Source organism: Hylobates moloch, unplaced genomic scaffold (assembly GCF_009828535.3).
Source record: "Hylobates moloch isolate HMO894 unplaced genomic scaffold, HMol_V3 SCAFFOLD_2, whole genome shotgun sequence".
Lineage (NCBI taxonomy): Eukaryota > Metazoa > Chordata > Mammalia > Primates > Hylobatidae > Hylobates > Hylobates moloch.
This window is the reverse complement of record NW_026652277.1, coordinates 50,151,129-50,170,888: the sequence shown is the minus strand read 5'-3', so window position 1 is coordinate 50,170,888 and position 19,760 is coordinate 50,151,129. Positions and strand designations below refer to the sequence as shown.

At 43.7% G+C, this 19,760-nt stretch overlaps 1 protein-coding gene across 2 annotated transcripts in view; it reads left to right on the top strand.

Annotated features, from left to right (window-relative positions):
• Positions 1–12: 12 nt before the first annotated feature.
• Positions 13–19,760, top strand: part of ENOPH1 (enolase-phosphatase 1) — a 30,378-nt gene continuing 10,630 nt past the window's right edge. Inside the window, exons 1-2 of one of the 2 annotated variants that reach the window (XM_032149081.2) lie at positions 13–383; positions 17,481–17,582. Coding sequence is in view for 1 of the 2 variants with exons in the window: in XM_032149078.2 (XP_032004969.1) it covers positions 329–412; positions 17,481–17,582 (186 nt within the window). In the remaining variant the exon portion in view is untranslated. Of the gene's footprint in view, positions 413–17,480; positions 17,583–19,760 lie in introns of both variants that reach the window. The other variant, XM_032149078.2, reaches the window with a different exon arrangement.

Below are 19,760 nucleotides of genomic sequence, written 5' to 3'. Positions count from 1 at the left end.
GGCCTGACGGCGACCAATCGGCGCTGGCGCCTTCACCCTCCCCGCCCCGCCGAACCCGGCAAGGGCCGCCCCTTTTCCTGCCCACGTGGTCTCGGGCTCCTGCCCCGTCCTGCTCACGAGTTCAGGGCTCCTGGGCGGCCGCCTTTTCCAGTTCCAGGTGTGCAGAGGTGTCCTCTCCCCACGCGCGGCGGGCTGCACTTGGTCGCTGGCTCCGAGATCGCGCGGGGCCATCGGAAGCCCAAGACGGTACCGGGGGCCGCAGCCGCAGCCGGCGCCGCCCTCCGCCTTCCCCAACAGCAGGCCGAGTCCCGTAGCATCCGGTAGGGAAATGGTCGTGCTTTCGGTCCCCGCCGAAGTCACCGTGATCCTGTTAGATATCGAAGGTACCACAACCCCGATTGCTTTCGTGAAGGTGAGGGGCGGAAGGGAGCGGGGATGTTACTTTTCCTTAAAAACAGTTATTATTTTTTCTAAGTATTGCAGGCCTTGCATTGGAGACGAGGGTTAGCAGAGGCGGTGTGGCTTTGCCTCTTCTGTGGAATGGGGAGGAAGGAGAGAAAGCCTGCGGCGGGTTGCGGGGATGCTTTTCCTCGCGGCACTAGCTTCTCTCTCCCCCGCCCTTGCGCTTGGTTGGATCCAGATGGGTGGGAAGGGATGGAAGTTGACGCTAAAAATCGCCGAAGGGCAGGTAAACCGGGGCGGGGTGCGACGGTGCGGGCCTTCCCACCCGGCAGGTGTGCACCCGGTCGCTTCCGCAGGTGAGCGCAGCCTTTCTGCTCCGTCGGGCCTGGTGTGGCAGCGGCAGCGATTTAATGGTCTTTGAAGCTTCTGATTTCAAAATGGAAAGACTGAAGTGTCAAGATGACTTTTCAGGTGGCCCTGGTGTCGGGCAATCAAGGTTCCTCTTCGCCCCTTCCCACTCTTGCTGTTAGTGGCCAAACTGCACACTATTATTTTACTCTGTTAGGCTCTGTGGTCCATAGCGCTGATTTTTTGAGCTATAGGACACGTCTAAATTCCGTTCACTTTCCTCAGAAAACCACAGAAGCTTGAAGCTCTTATCCAGAGCATTCCTTCTAGGATGTCACTGTGAACCAGCACTTGTCTGCACCTCAGCTTGCAACTTAGCGGATTCCTTCTTTATTCTTTGTCTGTTAGAATAAGCAAATATGAAATGTTACTTTAATTTTTGAAAGATTCCTCGGGCCTTGTCTTTTTATTTGGCTCCCTGAGGTTTAAGAATTCATTGCAGATTCAAGTACTTCTTAGAGGTGCTTGCATGCCCAGTAATAGTCGAGATATACAAAGTATATTACCAAGTAGGAAAAATCCATCTTCCAAGAAACTGAGCAGCTTGGGTTTTAAATTCTATTTTAGTTCCCATTAAAAAAAAAATTACCTGTGAATAAGGCTTTTTTTTTTCTTTGAGACAGTCTCACTCTGTTGCCCAGGCTGGAGTGGAGTGTAGTGGTGCAATCACAGCTCACTGCAGCCTCGACCTCCCTGGGCTTAGGGCATCCTCCTGCCCCAGCCTCTCGAGTAGTTGGGACTGAAGGGAGAGCCACCATGCCTGGCTAATTTTTGTATTTTTTGTAGAGACGGGGTTTCGCCATATTGCCCAGGCTAGTCTGGAATTCTTGGCCTCCCAAAGTGCTGAGATTACAGGCATGAGCCAAGGCGCCTGGCCTGAATGAGTTTCTTGATGTAGGTTATAATATAAAATCCATGTACACTTTTAGGACACCAAACATAACAACCTTTAAAATTCTTTTAGAAGAATCACAGTACCTTGACATCTTAGCATAGGTTCAGAAGAAATCGAGTTTAGCATTTTCTCCATGGTTTTTGTTTTTGTTTTGAGGCGGAGTCTCGCTCTGTCGCCCAGGCTGGAGTGCAGTGATGTGAGCTCAGCTCACTGCAACCTCTGCCTCCCAGCTTCAAGCGATTCTTCTGTCCCAGCCTCTCCAGTAGCTGGGATTACAGACATGTGCCACCACACCCAGCTAATTTTTGTATTTATAGTAGAAAGAGGGTTTCACCAGGCTGGTCTCGAGCTCCTGACCTCAAGTGATCCACCCACCTCAGCCTCCCAAAGTGCTGGAATTACAGGCGTGAACCATGGCACCCGGCCTCTTCCCCACGTTTTGTTTTGTTTTGTTTTGTTTTGTTTTGTTTTGTTTTGTTTGAGACAGAGGCTGGTTCTGTCTCCCAGGCTGGAATACAGTGGTGTAACCTCCGCCTCCGGGATTCAGGCGATTCTGGTGCCTCAGCCTTCCGAGTAGCTGAGATTACAGACACGCACCACCATGCCTGGCTAATTTTTGTATTTTTAGTTGGCCAGGCTGGTCTGACCTCAGGTGATCCTCCCGTGTCAGCCTTCCAAAGTGCTGGGATTACAGGCGCGAGCCATCGCGCCTGACCTTCCCCCACGTTTTTAATCACACCAGAGACCTCTGCGGAAAATTTCAGGACAAATACTGATGATTGATTAATTTCCTTTTTTTTGGATTATGACAGAGTAAGCGCTTTCTTGGTTTTCAGAGAAAAAAGGAGTCCTCATTTTTGTAATTTATAGTTAACAGCTCACTCCATTCTGGCTCTCTCTTGCTTTCTGCGGTCATCAGGAGACCAAGGATAAGGACAGGAGAGGTAGTGATATGGCATTAGATCATTGGATACTACCATTATCTGAAGGTAGATTTGGGGAGTAAGAAACCTCATACAGAATCAATTTTGCAACAAAACATAATACCCCTCCCCCACCTTTTTCCCCAAGTGCGTCTTCTGCTAGATGACATTATGAGCCGCTTCTTGGAATCTTTGTGTCTGTGGCAGACTTATTCTGAAATTCGAAAATAAAAATGTCTTAGTTGCCTAAATAAATTTTTCTGAGTTTGACGCTAGGCAATGTGCAATTTCAATGCAGGCTGCAAAAGAATGATTTAGGGATCTTGTTTAAAGGGTAATTTCTTGTGCCCTGTCCTATAATAATACCTATTGTCATTAATGTTAATCTATTATGATCTAATCTATTATTATAATTTGTTAGACATGAATTTATCAAAACCATTGTTCCTAAAAGTATGTTTAAAAGAAAGTTAGGTCTGTGTGGATGTTTATGGTAATTATGTAAAAAAGGATTCCATTAAATGCACTTTTGGGAAATGCTAGTTAGAATGAGTTCAAATAGATTGCTTTATTGCATGACTTCTCAGAACCTTCGGTATCATACATATATACACACATACACACTTTGTGAGATTTCAAGAGAGTGACATTTCACAAATCTACTTGAACAAAAAACTTTTAGTAGAGTATCTCAGCGACTAATCTTTTAAACACGTTTTAAAGAGATGCTGAGTTACATTCTTGAATCTGAGCACGGAGAGGTTGAGCATGGGAGTTGAAAGATAATCTGCTTGGAGCTTTAAAGTCAGAGTAGGTGTGTGAACTTGTAGCCCTTCCTCCTGTGGAATGATGGAAGGAAACATTGAGTACTGTATACTCAATGTTTTAGTACTCAATCCTTGACTCATTCTAAAAGACCATGAGGTGTATGTACTGTCTACACTTTACTTAGGATGAAACAAAGGCTCTGAAAAGTTGAACAAGATGCCTGGGATTTGAACTCAGATTGTCTTATTCATAAGAACTCTTATTTTTTCCATTACTGCACTCAGCCTTGGAAATGGGACCCACCTGTTTGTCCTGTCTCCTTTGCTTGGCTGCTGTGTATGTTAAATGACACAGTTAGTATGAGAGTCCTTTAATCGTTGTGAAGTACTGTGCTATAAAAGTATATGGTAACAAGCCGGGTGCGTTGGCTTAGGCATGTAATCCCAGCACTTTGGGACGCCGAAGCAGGTGGATCTCTTGAGGTCAGGAGTTCGAGGCCAGCCTGGCCAACATGGTGAAAGCCAGTCTCTACTAAAAATACAAAAATTAGGCCAGGCGTGGTGGCTCATAATCCCAGCACTTTGGGAGGCCGAGACAGGTGGATCACCTGAGGTCAGGAGTTCGAGACCAGCCTGGTCAACATGGTGAAACCCCGTCTCTACTAAAAATACAAAAATTAGCCGGGCATGGTGGTGGGCACCTGTAATCCCAGCTACTCGGGAAGCTGAGGCAGGAGAATCACTTGAACCCAGGAGATGGAGGTTGCAGTGAGCTGAGATTGTACCACTGCCTTCCAGCCTGGGCAACAGAGGAAGACTCTGTCTCAAAAAAAAAAAAAAAAAAAAAAGAAAAGAAAAAAAGAAATAATTCAAAAATTAGCTGGGCATGGTGGTGCACACCTGTAATCCCAGCTACTGGGGAGGCTGAGGTGGGATAATCGCTTGAACCTGGGAGGCAGAGGTTGCAGTGAGCCGAGATCATGCCAGTGCACTCCAACCTGGGTGACAGAGCGAGACTCTGTCTTAAAAAAATAAAAAAGTATGGTAACAAATTTCAGTTTATAGCATGTCCTTGTGTCTTGCCTGAGGATCATCAAAATTTGTTGGGAGTAGAGCTGCAGCAGAGCCCAGTTTTCCTTAGATGTTCCCACTGCATCTAAATCCACCGCCACCATCCCTGCACTTTACCACAGGACACATACCTCTGGTGTTTGTTTTTTTTTGTTTTTGTTTTTCTGAGGCAGGTCACTGTACTCCCAGGCTGGAGTACAGTGGCACGATCACAGCTCACCGCAGCCTCGACCTCCCAGGCTTAAGCAATCCTCCTACTTCAGTCTCCTGGGTAGCTGGGACCACGAGTGTGCACCACCACGCCTAGCTAGCTTATTTTTATTTTTTATAGAGACAGGGTTTCACGGTGTTGCCCAGGCTGTTCTCAAACTCCTGGACTCAAGCAATCCTCCCATCACGGCTTCCTAGAGTGCTGGGATTATAGGCATGTGCCACCATGTCCAGCTAATTTTTAAAATTTTTTGCAGAGATGAGGTCTCACTGGGTTGTTCAGGCTGGTAAAGCATTTTTAGAAATAGTGAATTCATTCTTGATTATTTAACAGTGCTTATAATTTATGTCCTCTTATAATGTATTTTAGAAGATAATAATTGAGGAGTGTTGCAGTTGACATCTTTCTTATGAAAACTGCTATATTAAATTATGGTCTTTCTAGGAAGAGAGCTTTGAAGTCTGATCGTTATCTCCCAACTTTGGTTAAACATCCATTTGATAAGTAGTATTACTTCTATTATTGCCAGCATTGAGAAGTGTATGATTCGCACTCTGCCTGCACAATGAAACAGCTAGAAGACAGCCTACAAGGGATGGCACACTGGAAGCATTCTTCTACCTGTGCTATTTATTATTGACACCAGTAACTGTAATAGGGTCTCTTTCCCTGTCTTCATTCAGTCTACGGATTTAGGCTTTTTCATCTGCAAGGATGGGCCACTAGGATATGCTTTGTTTGTAAAGGTGGTGATGAAGGTTAAATAAGATGGAATGCAAAAGCCTTTGAAAATTATGAAGTCCTGTAGAAACGCTGATTATAATGCAGGAAGTGTCAGACTGGAGGAAATAGAAAGTGCTTATGAAGGAAGGATTGGTAAGGAAAAGAGGGAGCTTACATTTCCTGAAACCCACCATGCTCCCAGTTACGTCTACCATGGTTACTCCCAGTTATTTCTGCTCCTTATTGCCCTACCCAGAAATACGTTAAAAATAAGACGCAGGATATTGTTGATCTCTAAGAATTTGCAGAAGCACTGGAATGGCAGATAAGTAGTTGTTGATGGGTTGATAAACAACTGCCCCCCTCTCCCCAACCTTTTCTACTGCTTAGGGCAGTGTTTCCCAGCTACATTCATGGTAGTACGTGAGAGGATTTTTGTTGACTCAGCTTGAAACAAGGTGAGGAGTCTTTGGAGAATCACTGTCTTGCGTATATCAAGAGGTGGATGGAGGCTAGCCTTAGCCTTGGTGGCTCACTCCTGTAATCCTAGCACTTTGGAAGGCCAAGGTGAGAGGATTGCTTGAGCCTAGGAGTTCAAGACCAGCCTGCGCAACGTAGCATGACCTCTTCTCTACTAAAAATAAAAAGAGTTAGCCAGGTATAGTGGCATGTGCCTGTGATCCCAGCTACTCAGGAGGCTGAGGTAGAAGGATCATTTGAGCCCAGGAGGTCAAGGCTGCAGTAAGCCATGATTGTGCCACTGCAGTCCAGCCTGGATGACAAAGCAAGACCCTGTCTCAAAAAAAAAAAAAAAAAAGGTGGATAGAAAGCACCTCTGGCCTCCTCTGGGAGGAAGCTGTCCCACCTAGCTGGGAGGGACCTCACCTAGGATTCAGGAGACCTGGGCTGCCTACCACATGAGCCTTAGACAATCTGCTCACCCAGCCACCTGTTAGTTCCCTAAAGCTGGGACTGTCATGTTCATCCTGCTCTCACACAGAATATGTCGTCGTCGTCGTCGTCGTCGTCATCATCATCATCATCGTCATCGTTGTTGGAACCCAAAGAATCTGCATTAAGTAAATAATTCAGTATGGGCATGGTGGCTCACCCCTGTAATCCAAACACTTTGGGAGGCAAAGGTTGGAGGATCACTTGAGGCTAGGAGTTTGAGACCAGCCTGGGCAACATAGCAAGACCCTGTCTTAAAAAAAATTATAAAAAAAGAAAGCACCTCTCACTTTGATTTCTGGTTCCTTATTTTTCTAGAACCTTCAGTATTGTGGCACTAGCATAATCTTTCCAGCCTAATCAATCCTTCTTTCTTTTCCCTCACATTTAATTGAATACCTATCATGTTCCAGGATATGGTAGGGATCCAGAGTCCTTAAGACCCAGCTGTCACCCTCAGGTTCCTCAGGGAACCTAGAAAGGAAGACAGTTACATAAATAGGTTGCCTTTGCATAATCAAAGTCCTCTGTAGTCTCGCATTGGCTGTGAGATGAGAGTTCAACAAATTGGGTTTTCCAACTTTCTATCCCTCTCTTCCTTTACACTTTACATAGCTGAACGTGCACATTCCAGTCATGCCCTTTCTTGCTGCCACCATTCTTCCAGCTTGGAATGTCATACCTTTTCCTCTCCAAGTGTGGGTTCCATGCACTCATTAACTTAAAAAAAAAATTACTTATTGTGCTAAGCTGTGGGAATATGGAAGTAAGAGCTACCTCTTCTTGTAAAGGACCTATTTAAGCAGAAATTTCAAAGTCCTTTCTCTTCGTCCTCTGCACTCATTGCCAGTACCATGTGTAGTATTTGCTACTGGAGCCAATAGCTGACTTGTGATGTTGGATGTGTGTCCTCTTTTTCAAGCTATGTGGAAGGCTTCTCAAGGGCAGGGACCAGAGCCTCACACAGTGCTTACACATCAGGCGTGCTGTACATGCTGGGTGATGGTGATACGCATTCTGGAATGGGTCTGGGAGGGACTGGGATTCAATTTCTTCCATACTCTGCAATCCTTACTATTTCAGATTTCCTCAAGGTGGTACTTTATTAAATTTGAACAATTTAACTGAAAGTGTTTCTAGAGTGGCATTAGAATTCATTGACTCAACATTTCCAAAACCTACAAGTTATAGAGGATGAAACCAGCTGATAATGGAAATTAAATGTCATAAAAGAGAAAATTTTATTAACAAAATTAAGATAAAAAGTGAAATATGTTGTTTATAGAAACTTGCATGTTAATGGAAGACTAGAGGAAAGGTTTTTCTACCCCCCCAAATATTCTTCCTAGAAAATTAGTTCACCCCGATTATGAAATTGCAGACAAAGAAGAGTATGATATAGAGAATGAAAGCCCTGATATGCTCCTACCACCCAGAGGTGACCATTAAGAGTTTGGTGAATATTCCTTCTGTTTTTTTCCCTAGGTACACAGTAAAGTCATACAGATCTTTGAAAGATATGTAGTCAGACTGATTGAGTAAAAGGGGTTGAGCATAGTGGCTCACACCTGTAATCCCAGCACTTTGGAAGGCCGTGGCAAGGAGATTACTTGAGTCCAGGAGTTCAAGACCAGCCTGGGCAACATAGGGAGACCCCATCTCTACAAAAAATAAAAAATTGGCTGGACATGGTGATGTGCACCTGTAATCCCAGCTACTCAGGAGGCTGAGGTGGGAGGATCACTTGAGCCCAGGAGGTAGAGACTGTGGTGAGGCGTGATTGTGCCACTGCACTCCAGCCTGGGTGACAGAGCTGGAATGCAGTGGCGTGATCGAAAAAATAACAATTTTTAAAAGGGGCACCGATTTTAAGCTATAACCCCTATATTTTAAATACATAGGCTAGATTTTATCTTGCTCATACAGACTTTTAAAATGATACCCTGTGTTTAGCCCTGAAAAGTGCTTGCTTCTTGTCTGATGGGTCTTAAGATTTTCTATCCTTACAGCTTACCCTGTGTTACCACTCCACTAAAGAAAACAAAGTATTCTTTTTCACAATAAAAGGTTATTTTTATATGAAACTTTGAATTTCACATTTATCAACTCATTTGATTTTCAAAACTGGTTTTGTTGGAGGTGCAGGTCAGAAGAGGAGTGGAAACCAACCTGCCCTAATCCTGTTGCACCCATTTTCCCATCAGCTCACTAAAGAGTCGTGTGGAAAGTTGGTAGCTTTATCCTCAGAGGCCCTCCTGGAGCCTCTCTGGACCTTTCCCAGGTGACACCATTTCAGGAAAATGGGTTTCTTTTCGAAGACAGAACGTCTTTAGGACAGAAAGGGGTTGTTTGCCTTCTGGGTATGTGCACGAGGGGTTCATTTCTCAGCTTGATTTTCTTTCCAACGATTCATGATGTGACCTTCTAACAAGTTCCTTTTCTTAAGTCTAAAAAGTGTAGACCTGATACCCCTTTACTGAGTAAAGAGAAACTAAGGCATGCGGTTTGGAAACTAATGGGAATTTCAGCATTGAGACCTTGGTGGGACTTTGGAGCTCACAGTCAGACCAGTGTTTGACAGTTAAGCTTGTGTATACTTACTACAACTCCCTGGGCTGGACTCGTATGGGTCCAAGTCGTTGTAAGTTCTGGAAGGTAATTAGATCCCTTTGATGGGGGTAAAGAGTGGGATCTTCACCCCCAATCTGATACAGGGGAGATTCCAGGGATCTGACTCTACAAACTCAGACCTGATTGATAAACTATAATCCCAGTTTGTTAGTTTGTACTTAACCTTTATGTGCCTCTGAAAAACGGAGGAAGTAGTAACACCTATTTCACAGGGTTATTATGAAGATTAAAATGACATTATCAGTAAGTTGAGTAAATTTTGAGTGCTTGGTGGTGGCAGTGGTGAGAAATGATTGGATCTGGATATATTTTGAAGGTAGAGCTGATGGGATTTGCTGATGGGTTAGTTGGATGTGGAGTTTGAGAGAAAGAGGAGTCAAAGATGACTCCAAGGTTTTTGGCCTGAGCATCTGGAAGGATGATTCTGTCATTTACTGTGATGTGGAGATGTAGGGGGAGGAGGAAGATTAAGGGATGGAATCAAGAGTTTGGTTTCAGACGTGTTTAGTTTGAGATACTGAATAGACATCCAAGTGGGGATATTGGGTACGCATTTGGAAAAGGTCCAAGCTAAAGGTAAGAATTTGGGGATCATTAGTATAAACGGTATTTAAAGTAATGGAATTAGATAAGATCACAAAGGAGTGATTATAGATAGAAAAGAGAAGTGCATGTCATAGTAAGTGCTCAGTAAATGTTGGCAGTTACTCCCATTACTGTAACTACTTGAATTATTATTGCTGATACTTTATAGGAAATGTTACAGAACTACTGGGTGAACCATAATCTCTCATTTTCTTAGTATGAAACCTCTTTGGGGAATCAAAGCTATATTAGAAATTTCCATAGAGAATATGCTGTCAAGATCCAGGGAGTTAGATGATCCTAGTGAATAGTGCTCCTTGAAGTCATTCACCCGTGAGAGCTGGATGGCTTCAGGTGTTGGGATTTGATAGGCCTGGGTTTGAGTCCTGGCTTTATTCTGCACCAGCAGTGAAACCTCTTTGAACCTCAGTGTCTTCATCTATGAAAAAGGGCTTACTTTGCAGGGATGTTAGGCAGATTCAAGGAGATGAATGTGAATGCCTTCCTTTCCCCTCCACTGTTAAGGACTAGGACTCTGGGCCAGTCAAGTTCCCTCTCTGGAACTCATTGGAGATATTCTGTTTCTTTTGTGCTGCTTCTTAAAACCTTACTCCAATTACTAGCCCTCTTGTACTGATAACAATCCCTTGTTCAGTGTGATTCATTGCACTTAATTAGATAACAGCATATCTTTTGTTAATTATAATTTAATCTCCTTAATGGGATTATCTTTTGTCTTATCAGCACATTGATTATTTCATTTTGAATGCACATATGAAATCTGATGTTCATTCCTAAGGTTTCAGTTTTCAACCTACATCCCTTGTATGGGTCCAGCCCTGTTTACTCCCATGAATACGAGGACAGTAGGATTTTAATTCCTGAAACCATGTGGCCCCATGTGGCAGCCAGAACACAGAAACTTCTTGATAGCTCCTACTATGGTCTTCAGGAAGCCTATTTGAGGAGCAATTCTAATACCACAACTGCTGAAACTATCTGGCAGATGGCATGGACCACTCCAAGAAGTAACAATTCTCATTGTTAGAAGTATTTAAACAAAGCTTGTTTTTATTTAAACAAAGTCTGTTCTCATGCTGCTAATAAAGACATACCTGAGACTGGGTAGTTGATAAAGGAAAGAGGTATAATGGACTTACAGTTCCACATGGCTGGGGAGGCCTCACAATCATGATGGAAGAAGAAGGAAGAGCAGAGGGATGTTTTACATGGTGGCAGGCAAGAGGGCATGTTCAAGGGAGCTCCCCTTTATAAAACCATCAGATTGTCGGGCGTGGTGGCTCATGCCTGTAATCCCAGCTCTTTGGGAGGCCGAGGCGGGCGGATCACGAGGTCAGGAAATCGAGACCATCCTGTTTAACATGGTGAAACCCCATCTCTACTAAAAATACAAAAAATTGGCCGGGTGTGGTGGCGGGCGCCTGTAGTCCCAGCTACTCGGGAGGCTGAGGCAGGAGAATGGCGTGAAACCGGGAGGTGGAGCTTGCAGTGAGTCGAGATGGCGCCACTGCACTCCAGCTTGGGCGACAGAGCGAGACTCCTTCTCAAAATAAAATAAAATAAAATAAAATAAAACCATCAGATCTTGTGGCAGTTATTTACTCCCAGCACTCTGAGAGATTGAGATGGGAGGATCACTTAAGCCCAGGAGTTCACCACCCGCCTGGGCAACATAGTGAGACTCTGTCTCTACAAAAACAACAACAACAACAACAAAATAAATTTAAAAAAACAAAAAAACCTAATGTATTATATTTTCCTAATATTATTATCACAGACATCTGGCAGTAAACATCTGTGGGAAAACTACAAGGGAAGGCTAACTTTAACAGAGAAAGATGCTAGGTGGCAAGATCATCAAAGTAAGTGACTTTGAGCCAGGGAAGAAAAGTGGCTCAGCACAAATGTGGTCTTTCTTCAGAGTGATCATAGTATAGCTGATTCACTACCTGTGGTGATATAGCTCTATTCTCTTGAAGTCACAGTCTAGTCATTCTGATTGGAATTTGGATTTTGCTAAATTCTTCAGTCATACTGCCTCAGATAACTAGCTCTCCTTGTCCATTGCATGTAATTTCCCCTAATTTTATTCTCTGGATACAGCCTTTAATTATTTGCCTTTGTAGGGGGTGATTTTATTTAAAACACTGTCAGCAGGCCAGCTTGGTGGTGGCTCCTATAATCCTAGCACTTTGGAAGGCCAAGATGTGGGGGATCATCAGAAGTCAGGAGTTCGAGACCAGCCTGGCCAACATGGTGAAACCCCGTCTCTACTAAAAATACAAAAATCAGCTGGGTGTGGTGGCACACACCTGTAATCCCAGCTACTCAGGAGGCCGAGGCAGGAGAATTGCTTGAACTCAGGAGGTGGAGGTTGCAGTGAGCTGAGATCACACCATTGTATTCCACCCTGGGTGACAGAGCGAGACTCTGTCTCAAAAAAAAAAAAAAAAAAAAAACCACACTGTGGGCAATTTATGATTTTTTTTTTAACTCTTAGTTTTGCTAACTTTTAGCACTATTAAGGTTATACATTTTTATTGTAGAAAAGAGATATGCAAAAAGATTTCTTTTAATGTCATAACCCAGAGAGAACCTTTGTAAACATTTAAGTTCATGTTCTCTCATATTTTGTTCAATGTGTTAAATATCCCCCCAAATAGGATTATGCTGTACATACTGTTTGTAACCTGTTTTATTATTTGTATGATGTGATTTATATTTAGGAACCATCAAGCCACTTAATTTTGTTTGTTGTTGTTGAGACAGAGTACTGCTTTATTGCCCAGGCTGGCATGCAGTGGCGTGATCTTGGCTTACTGTGACCTCTTCCTCCTGGGTTCAAGCAATTCTCGTGTGTGGGATTACAGGCACGAGCCACCACACCTGGCTAAATTTTTGTTTTTAGTAGAGAGGGGGTTTCACCATGTTGGCCAGGCTGATCTCAAACTTGTGACCTCAAGCGATCACTGGCCTTGGCCTCCCACAATGCTGGGATTACAGGCGGAGCCACCGCGCCCGGCCATATGTCTCTATTAATGTTAGAGAATAAAAAGCAACATAAATTTATGTGGGGCCAGGCATGGTGGCTTATGCCTATAATGCCAGCACTTTGGGAGGCTGCAGTGGGATGATTGCCTGAGTCCAGGAGCTTGAGACCAGCCTGGCTAACATGGCGAAACCCCATCTCTACTAAAAATTCAAAAAATTAGCTGGGTATAGTGGCTCACGCCCGTCATCCCAGCTACTCAGGAGGCTGAGGTGGGAGGATCACCTGAGCCCAGGAGACAAAGTTGCAGTGAGCCGAGATCATGCCACTTCACTCCAAAAAAAAAGAAAAAAATAATAGCCCACCAATGGGGGTCGGGCGCAGTGGCTCACGCCTGTAATCCCAGCACTTTGGGAGGCCGAGGCTGGCGGGTCACGAGGTCAGGAGATTGAGACCATCCTGGTTAACACGGTGAAACCCCGTCTCTACTAGAAATACAAAAAATTGGCCAGGCGTGGTGTTGAGCGCCTGTAGTCCCAGCTACTCAGGAGGCTGAGGCAGAAAAATGGTGTGAACCCGGGAGGTGGAGCTTGCAGTGAGCCGAGATCGCGCCACTGCACTCCAGCCTGGGCAACAGAGCGAGACTCCAGTCTCCAAAAAAAAAAAAAAATAGGAAATAATAGCCCACAATATTGCTTTTGTATTGTTTAATTTTTTTCTAAAAAAATTAAGTTCTCAGGTACTATAAATCATTTGCATTGTATAGTTCCCTTGGAGGGCTTTTGTTTTATTTGTTATTTATTATTTTTATTATTTTTTGAGACAGTCTCCCTGTATCACAGGCTGGAGTACAGTGGTGATCTCGGCTCACTACAACTTCTGCTTCCGGGTTCAAGTGATTCTCCTGCCTCAGTCTCCCAAGTAGCAGGGATTACAGACTGGCACCACTACATCCAGATAATTTTTGTATTTTTAGTAGAAACAGTGTTTCGCCATGTTGGCCAGGCTGGTCTCGAACTCCTGACTTCAAGTGATCCACCCGCCTCGGCCTCCCAAAGTGCAGGATTACAGGCGTGGGCCACGGCGCCCGGCTTGAAAGCTTTTAAAGTAGTTTCTTTATGTAGCTGTACTCTCAGCACTATTCTTTTTTTTTTTTTTTTTTTTTTTGAGACGGAGTCTCACTCTGTCACCCAGGCTGCAGTGCAGTGGCACAATCTCGGCTCACTACAACCTCCGGCCCACTACAACCTCCACCTCCTGGGTTCAAGAATTTCTCTTGCCTCAGCCTCTGGAGTAGCTGGGACTATAGGCGTGCGCCACCACGCCCCGACTAATTTTTGTATTTTTAGTAGAGATGGGGTTTCACTATGTTGGCCTGGCCTCTCAGCACTATTTTTAGGAGGTACCTTTTATTACCCGTTTTCTTCAAAGGAGATGAATAAATATTGTAACAACAGTTTGATTTTTATTAATTCTATGAACTTTTCATTAAAACAACCACGTGACCTTAAAGCATATCCATATTTTAACTTCTAAACATTTACAAGGCAACTTTTTAAATTAGATCTTCGAAATTTCATGGCTCTTTCAGTAAGCTATCACTGAGCTTTGAAGAGTAATATAAATTGCTGCGGCCGGGCGCGGTGGCTCAAGCCTGTAATCCCAGCACTTTGGGAGGCCGAGGCGGGCGGATCACGAGGTCAGGAGATCGAGACCATCCTGGCTAACACGGTGAAACCCCGTCTCTACTAAAAATAAAAAACTTTAGCCGGGCATGTTGGCGGGCGCCTGTAGTCCCAGCTACTCGGGAGGCTGAGGCAGGAGAATGGCGTTAACCCGGGAGGCGGAGCTTGCAGTGAGCCGAGATGTGCCACTGCACTCCAGCCTGGGGGACAGAGCAAGACTCCGTCTCAAAAAAAAAAAAAAAAAAAAAAATTGCTGCTTGCACAGTATCCCCCGTAACATCTAGTGGAATTTAATCATATTCCCCTACAAGGCAAATAACTCTAGTTCTATAGCCTTTTGTTGTATGTACTGCTAAATCATAACAACTCCTTAAGTGCCTGGTGGACCGAAAATATTCGCACATTTATTTGTAGAATCCTGAGTTTATTGTAGCGTATTTGTCATACTATAGTATTCTGAAATTATTTGTAAGTGGATTATAACTGAAGTTAAAACATTTATTGTCAATGGGTACTGTGGTTTATGCCTGTAATCCCAGCACTTTGGGAGGCTGAGGCGGGATGATTGCTTAAGCTCAGGAGTTCAAGCAGCCTGAGCAGCATAGCAAGATCTTGTCTTTACAAAACATTTTTTAAAAAATTAGCAAGGCTAATTACAGGTGGTGCACACCTGTAATCCCAGCTACTCAGGAGGCTGAGGTGGGACGATCTCTTGAGTCCAGGAGTTCAAGACAGGAGTGAGCTGTAATTGTCACCACTGCATTCCAGCCTGGGCAACAGATCAAGACTCTTTCTCAAAAAGAAAAAAAAATTCTTATAATGTATGATAGTACATGCCAGGCTATTTTATAAGCAACTTGAAGGCATTGTATTTGTCTTACAGATACTCTCAATAAGTATGTTGAAAGATTGGATAAAATTTTCACAATTTAATTGATTATTCCATGTACATACTTTTATGCAGTAACACTTTTGCACTAAAATAGTATAGTCTGCTAACATGTTGACTGCAAACAATTTGGGTTTTTTTGTTTTGTTTTTTGTTTGTTTGTTTGTTTGTTTTGAGTAGGAGTCTCCTTCTGTTACCCAGGCTGGAGTGCAGTGGTGCAATCACAGCTCACTGCAGCCTCAGCCTCCTGGGGTCAAGTAATTCTCCTATCTCAGCCCCTCCAAGTAGCTGAGACCACAGGTGTGCATCACCATGCCCAGCTAGCTTTTTAATTTTTTATGGCGACAGGGTCAGGCTGGTCTTGAACTCCTGGGTTCAAGTGATCTTCCTGTCTTGGCCTCCCAAAGTGCTGGGATTACAGGCATGAGCCACCATGCCCAGCAGCAAATAATATTTATAGTCCAGATGTTATACTAAATTCTAGCCTCATTGTCTAGCTTTTGTGATGACTTAGTACAGTGGCGCATTTTATAGATGAGGAGAGGGGCATGTTGGACGATCAGGAACTCTAAAGTAATCTCCAACTTCTAAAGCTGTTCCCGAACATTCAATATTGTTTGAAACCTTGCACCTTTTATTTCCTTGAGCTCTCTGAGAAGAATGGCTTCATAATTCCAGTGTCCTGCTCTCTGTAGGCCCTCAGGAAAGTTGAATGAATAAGTTGGTTGTGCTTGTGATTTATCCTCTGGGAACTTCTCTGCTATTATTTATAATGAAATTTGGGTGATCCTTGCTCAGTTTAACTGCGTGTGCTGGAGAATATGTTAAGAATATATTGCCAGGCACAGTGACTCACGCCTGTAATCCCAGCACTTTGGGAGGCTGAGGCCGGTGGATCATTTGAGGTCAGGAGTTCAAGACCAGCCTGGCCAACATGGTGAAACTCTGTGTCTACTAAAAATACAAAAATTAGCTGGGTGTGGTGGCAGGTGCCTGTAATCTCAGCTACTTGGGAGGCTGAGGCAGGACAATCTCTTGAACCTGGGAGGTGGAGGGAGGTTGCAGTGAGCCAAGATCTGCAGTGAGCCGAGATCTCACCACTGCACTCTAGCCTGGGCAATAAAGCAAGACTCCATCTCAAAAAAAAAAAAAAAAAAGAACATATTAAGTGGTAAGATGCCAGGTGCTTTCCATTAGACAGTCCAATCCTCCGATGACTTTGCCTCGTATTAGTCCTATGTAGCAAATGAGAAAACTGTGGCTCAGGAGCATAAGTTATTTGAACACAGCTAGTAAAAAGTGGAGGTAGAAGCCTGACTGGGAAAAAAATTCCTAATGCATGGATTACTGACAGGTTATTTATTACTGAATTGTTTTGCATATCACTTTTTTTTTTTTTTTTTTTTTTTTTTGAGACGGAATCTTGTTCTCTCCCCCAGGCTGGAATACAATGGTGGGATCTCAGCTCACTGCAACCTCTGCCTCCCAGGTTCAAGCCATTCTCCTGCCTCAGCCTCCTGAGTACCTGAGATTACAGGTGCCCGCCACCACACCCGGCTAATTTTTGTATTTTTAGTAGAGACAGGGTTTTACCATGTTGGCCAGGCTGGTCTCAAACTCCTGACCTCAGGTGATCTGCCTGCCTCGGCCTCCCAAAGTGCTAGGATTACAAGTGTGAGCCACTATGCCCAGCTGCATATCACTTTCTTATAGGATGCTCCAAAGGTAGTCTGGTTACCAAGAAAGAGTCATGGTGATCAAGTTTGTTTTTTTTTTTTTTAAATACTTGTCATGCATGGACACCATTATTTTCAGCAGATTATTTGAGTGATGTGTACAATAATGTGGTATGCATGGGGGATAAAGCTGTGAGCAAGACACACTTAATCCATGTCTTCAAGGACCTTTGGTCTAGCCATCTAGTTCCGTAGTTGGGAGACTTTTTCTGTAAAGGACCAGACAGTGAATATTTTAGGCTTTGCAGGCCCTATGGTCTTGGTTGCAAATACTGAATTCTGCCACTGTGATGCGAAAGTAGCCACAGACATTATTTAAATAAATGAGTGTGGCTATGTTCCAATAAAAGTTCATTTACAAAAACAGGCGGTGGATTGATTTGGCCTGCAGGTTGTAGTTTGCCGACTCTTGGTCTAGTTTATTTGTTTCTTGGCCTCTGTCTGTCTTTCTTGCTCATATTCACAGCATCAATTTTCATAAAGAGTTCCATTGATTTATTTGTTACAGTTATGTAGGTAAGATTGTGGAAGAACTGGATCTTGTATAACTGATAAAAGCTAACTCTTGTATTTTCTTTTACTCTTTTATCCAGGACATTTTATTTCCTTACATCGAAGAAAATGTTAAAGAGTATCTGCAGACACATTGGGAAGAAGAGGAGTGCCAGCAGGATGTCAGTCTTTTGAGGAAACAGGTTGGGACATTTCTGTCTTAAATTCCCAAGTGTCTTAGAAATGAGGGTACCTGGAGATTTAGAACATGCTCTGAGCATTTTGTAAAATAAGTGCCCTCGTTTGATAGGGGATGGAAGTTGCAGTGACTTAGTGAGTTGCCTGCTTAGGAATTCACAGTACATAATTAAAGGCTGGATCATGTCAGTTTGCTGTTTCTGGAGTTGCTCTTTGGTTTTTTTTTTTTTTTTTTTTTTTTTTGAGATGGAGTCTCGCTTGGTTGCCTAGGCTGGAGTGAGTGTGGTGGTGCAATCTTAACTCACTGCAACCTCTGCTTACTGGGTTCAAGCAATTCTCTTGCCTCATCCTCCCGAGTAGCTGGGACTACAGGCATCTGCCACCATGCCTAGCTAATTTTTTGTATTTTTAGTTGAGATTGGGTTTCACCGCATTGGACAGACTGGTCTAGAACTCCTGATTTCAAGTGACCCACCCTCCTCGGCCTCCCAAAGTGCTGGGATTACAGGCATGAGCTTACCACCCCCAGCCCACCCAGAAAGGGCTTAAGTTTGCAAATATGTGATATTTTTAGGCAATTTAAATAGCTCTAGGAAAAGGCAACTCTAGGCTGGGCACGGTGGCTCACACCTGTAATCTCAGCACTTTGGGAGGCCGAGGTGGGTGGATCACTCAAGGTCAGGAGTTTGAGACCAGCCTGGCCAAAATGGTGAAATGCTGCCTCTACTAAAAATACAAAAAATTAGCCAGACGTGGTGGCGGGCACCTGTAGTCACAACTCCTTGGGAGGCTGAGGCAGGAGAATTGCTTGAACGTGGGAGGCGAAGGTTGTAGTGAGCTGAGATGGCGCCACTGCACTCTAGCCTGGGCTACAGAGCAAGACTGTCTCAAAAAAAAAAAAAGTCCTTTCTGGGTAGAATGCAAAAGATTTTGAGCAGTCTCTACATTTTTTATTAACTTGTCTATATTAGTCTGTTCTCACATTGCTGTCAAGAAATACCTGAGAGTGAGTAATTTTAAGAAAAGAAGTTTAATTGGCTCACAGGTCTATAGGCTATACAGGAAACCATAGTGGCATCTGCTTCTGGGGAGACCTCAGGAAGCTTCTGATCATGATGGAAGGCAAAGCGGGAGCAGGCGTCTCACATGGTGAAAGTCAGGAGCAAGAGAGTGGGGAGGGGAGGTGCTACACACTTTAAAACAACCAGAACTCATTATTGCAAGGACAGCATCAAGGGGGATGGTGCTAAATAAACCATTCACGAGAAGTCTATCCCCGCAATCCAGTCACCTCCCATTAGGACTCACCTCCAGCATTGAGGATTACATTTCAATGTGCAGTTTGGGTGGGGACACACATCCAAGCTATGTCATTCTCCATATGACAGTACTTCATCATTTTGCACTCCCTCCTTCCTTACTGCAAGCCCCTGCTTCCCCCTCTGCAGTGCTCCTGGGTCCTCACACCCACAATCCCCTTCCAGACTCCTCACCCCAGCTCACTCTGGCCCAGCCCTCATACCTCCTTTGGTCTCCTGTGCTTTGTTCTGCCCTCTTCTCCCCACCAGTCATCAGTCTGTCTTTTCCTTCCACATTGTGTGCTATGGAACTCCTGCTCTGTTGTTTTTCTTGTTAAAATTGCTTCAATGGCAAAGATCTTACATGGTCTGCAGAGCTAACTCACTGGCAGTTATTTTCTAGTTAGTTCTATATTGGATACTGTGGAATGCTCTCTGTAGGTGTTTTACTGTTAGGAATTAGGATTCAAAATGTAGTTATGTCCTTTGGGCATGGAATATTTGGGATTTTAATTTTCTGGATAACTCAGGGTTAATCTGAAATACAGTGAGTCCTTAATGTTGTTTTTAGGTTCTTGGAAACTGACTTTAAGTGAAATGACACTTAAATTTCAATTTTCAATTTTAAACCAACTATAACAAAACCAATTTTTTTCCACATAAATGTTATAACAAAATGATGTTGAAGGAAATGACATTATTTGAGAAGGTCATGTCACTCGAAGTCATAGTTTCCAAGAACCTTTAGATGATGTTAAATGAGGACTTACTTTACTTTCCTCCCTTACCTTTTTTTGTTGTCGAAACCTTGTTGAAACATACATACATAGTCCCCCATTATTGTATATAGATATGTACACATGTATCTTTAGAAATTGGACTGCT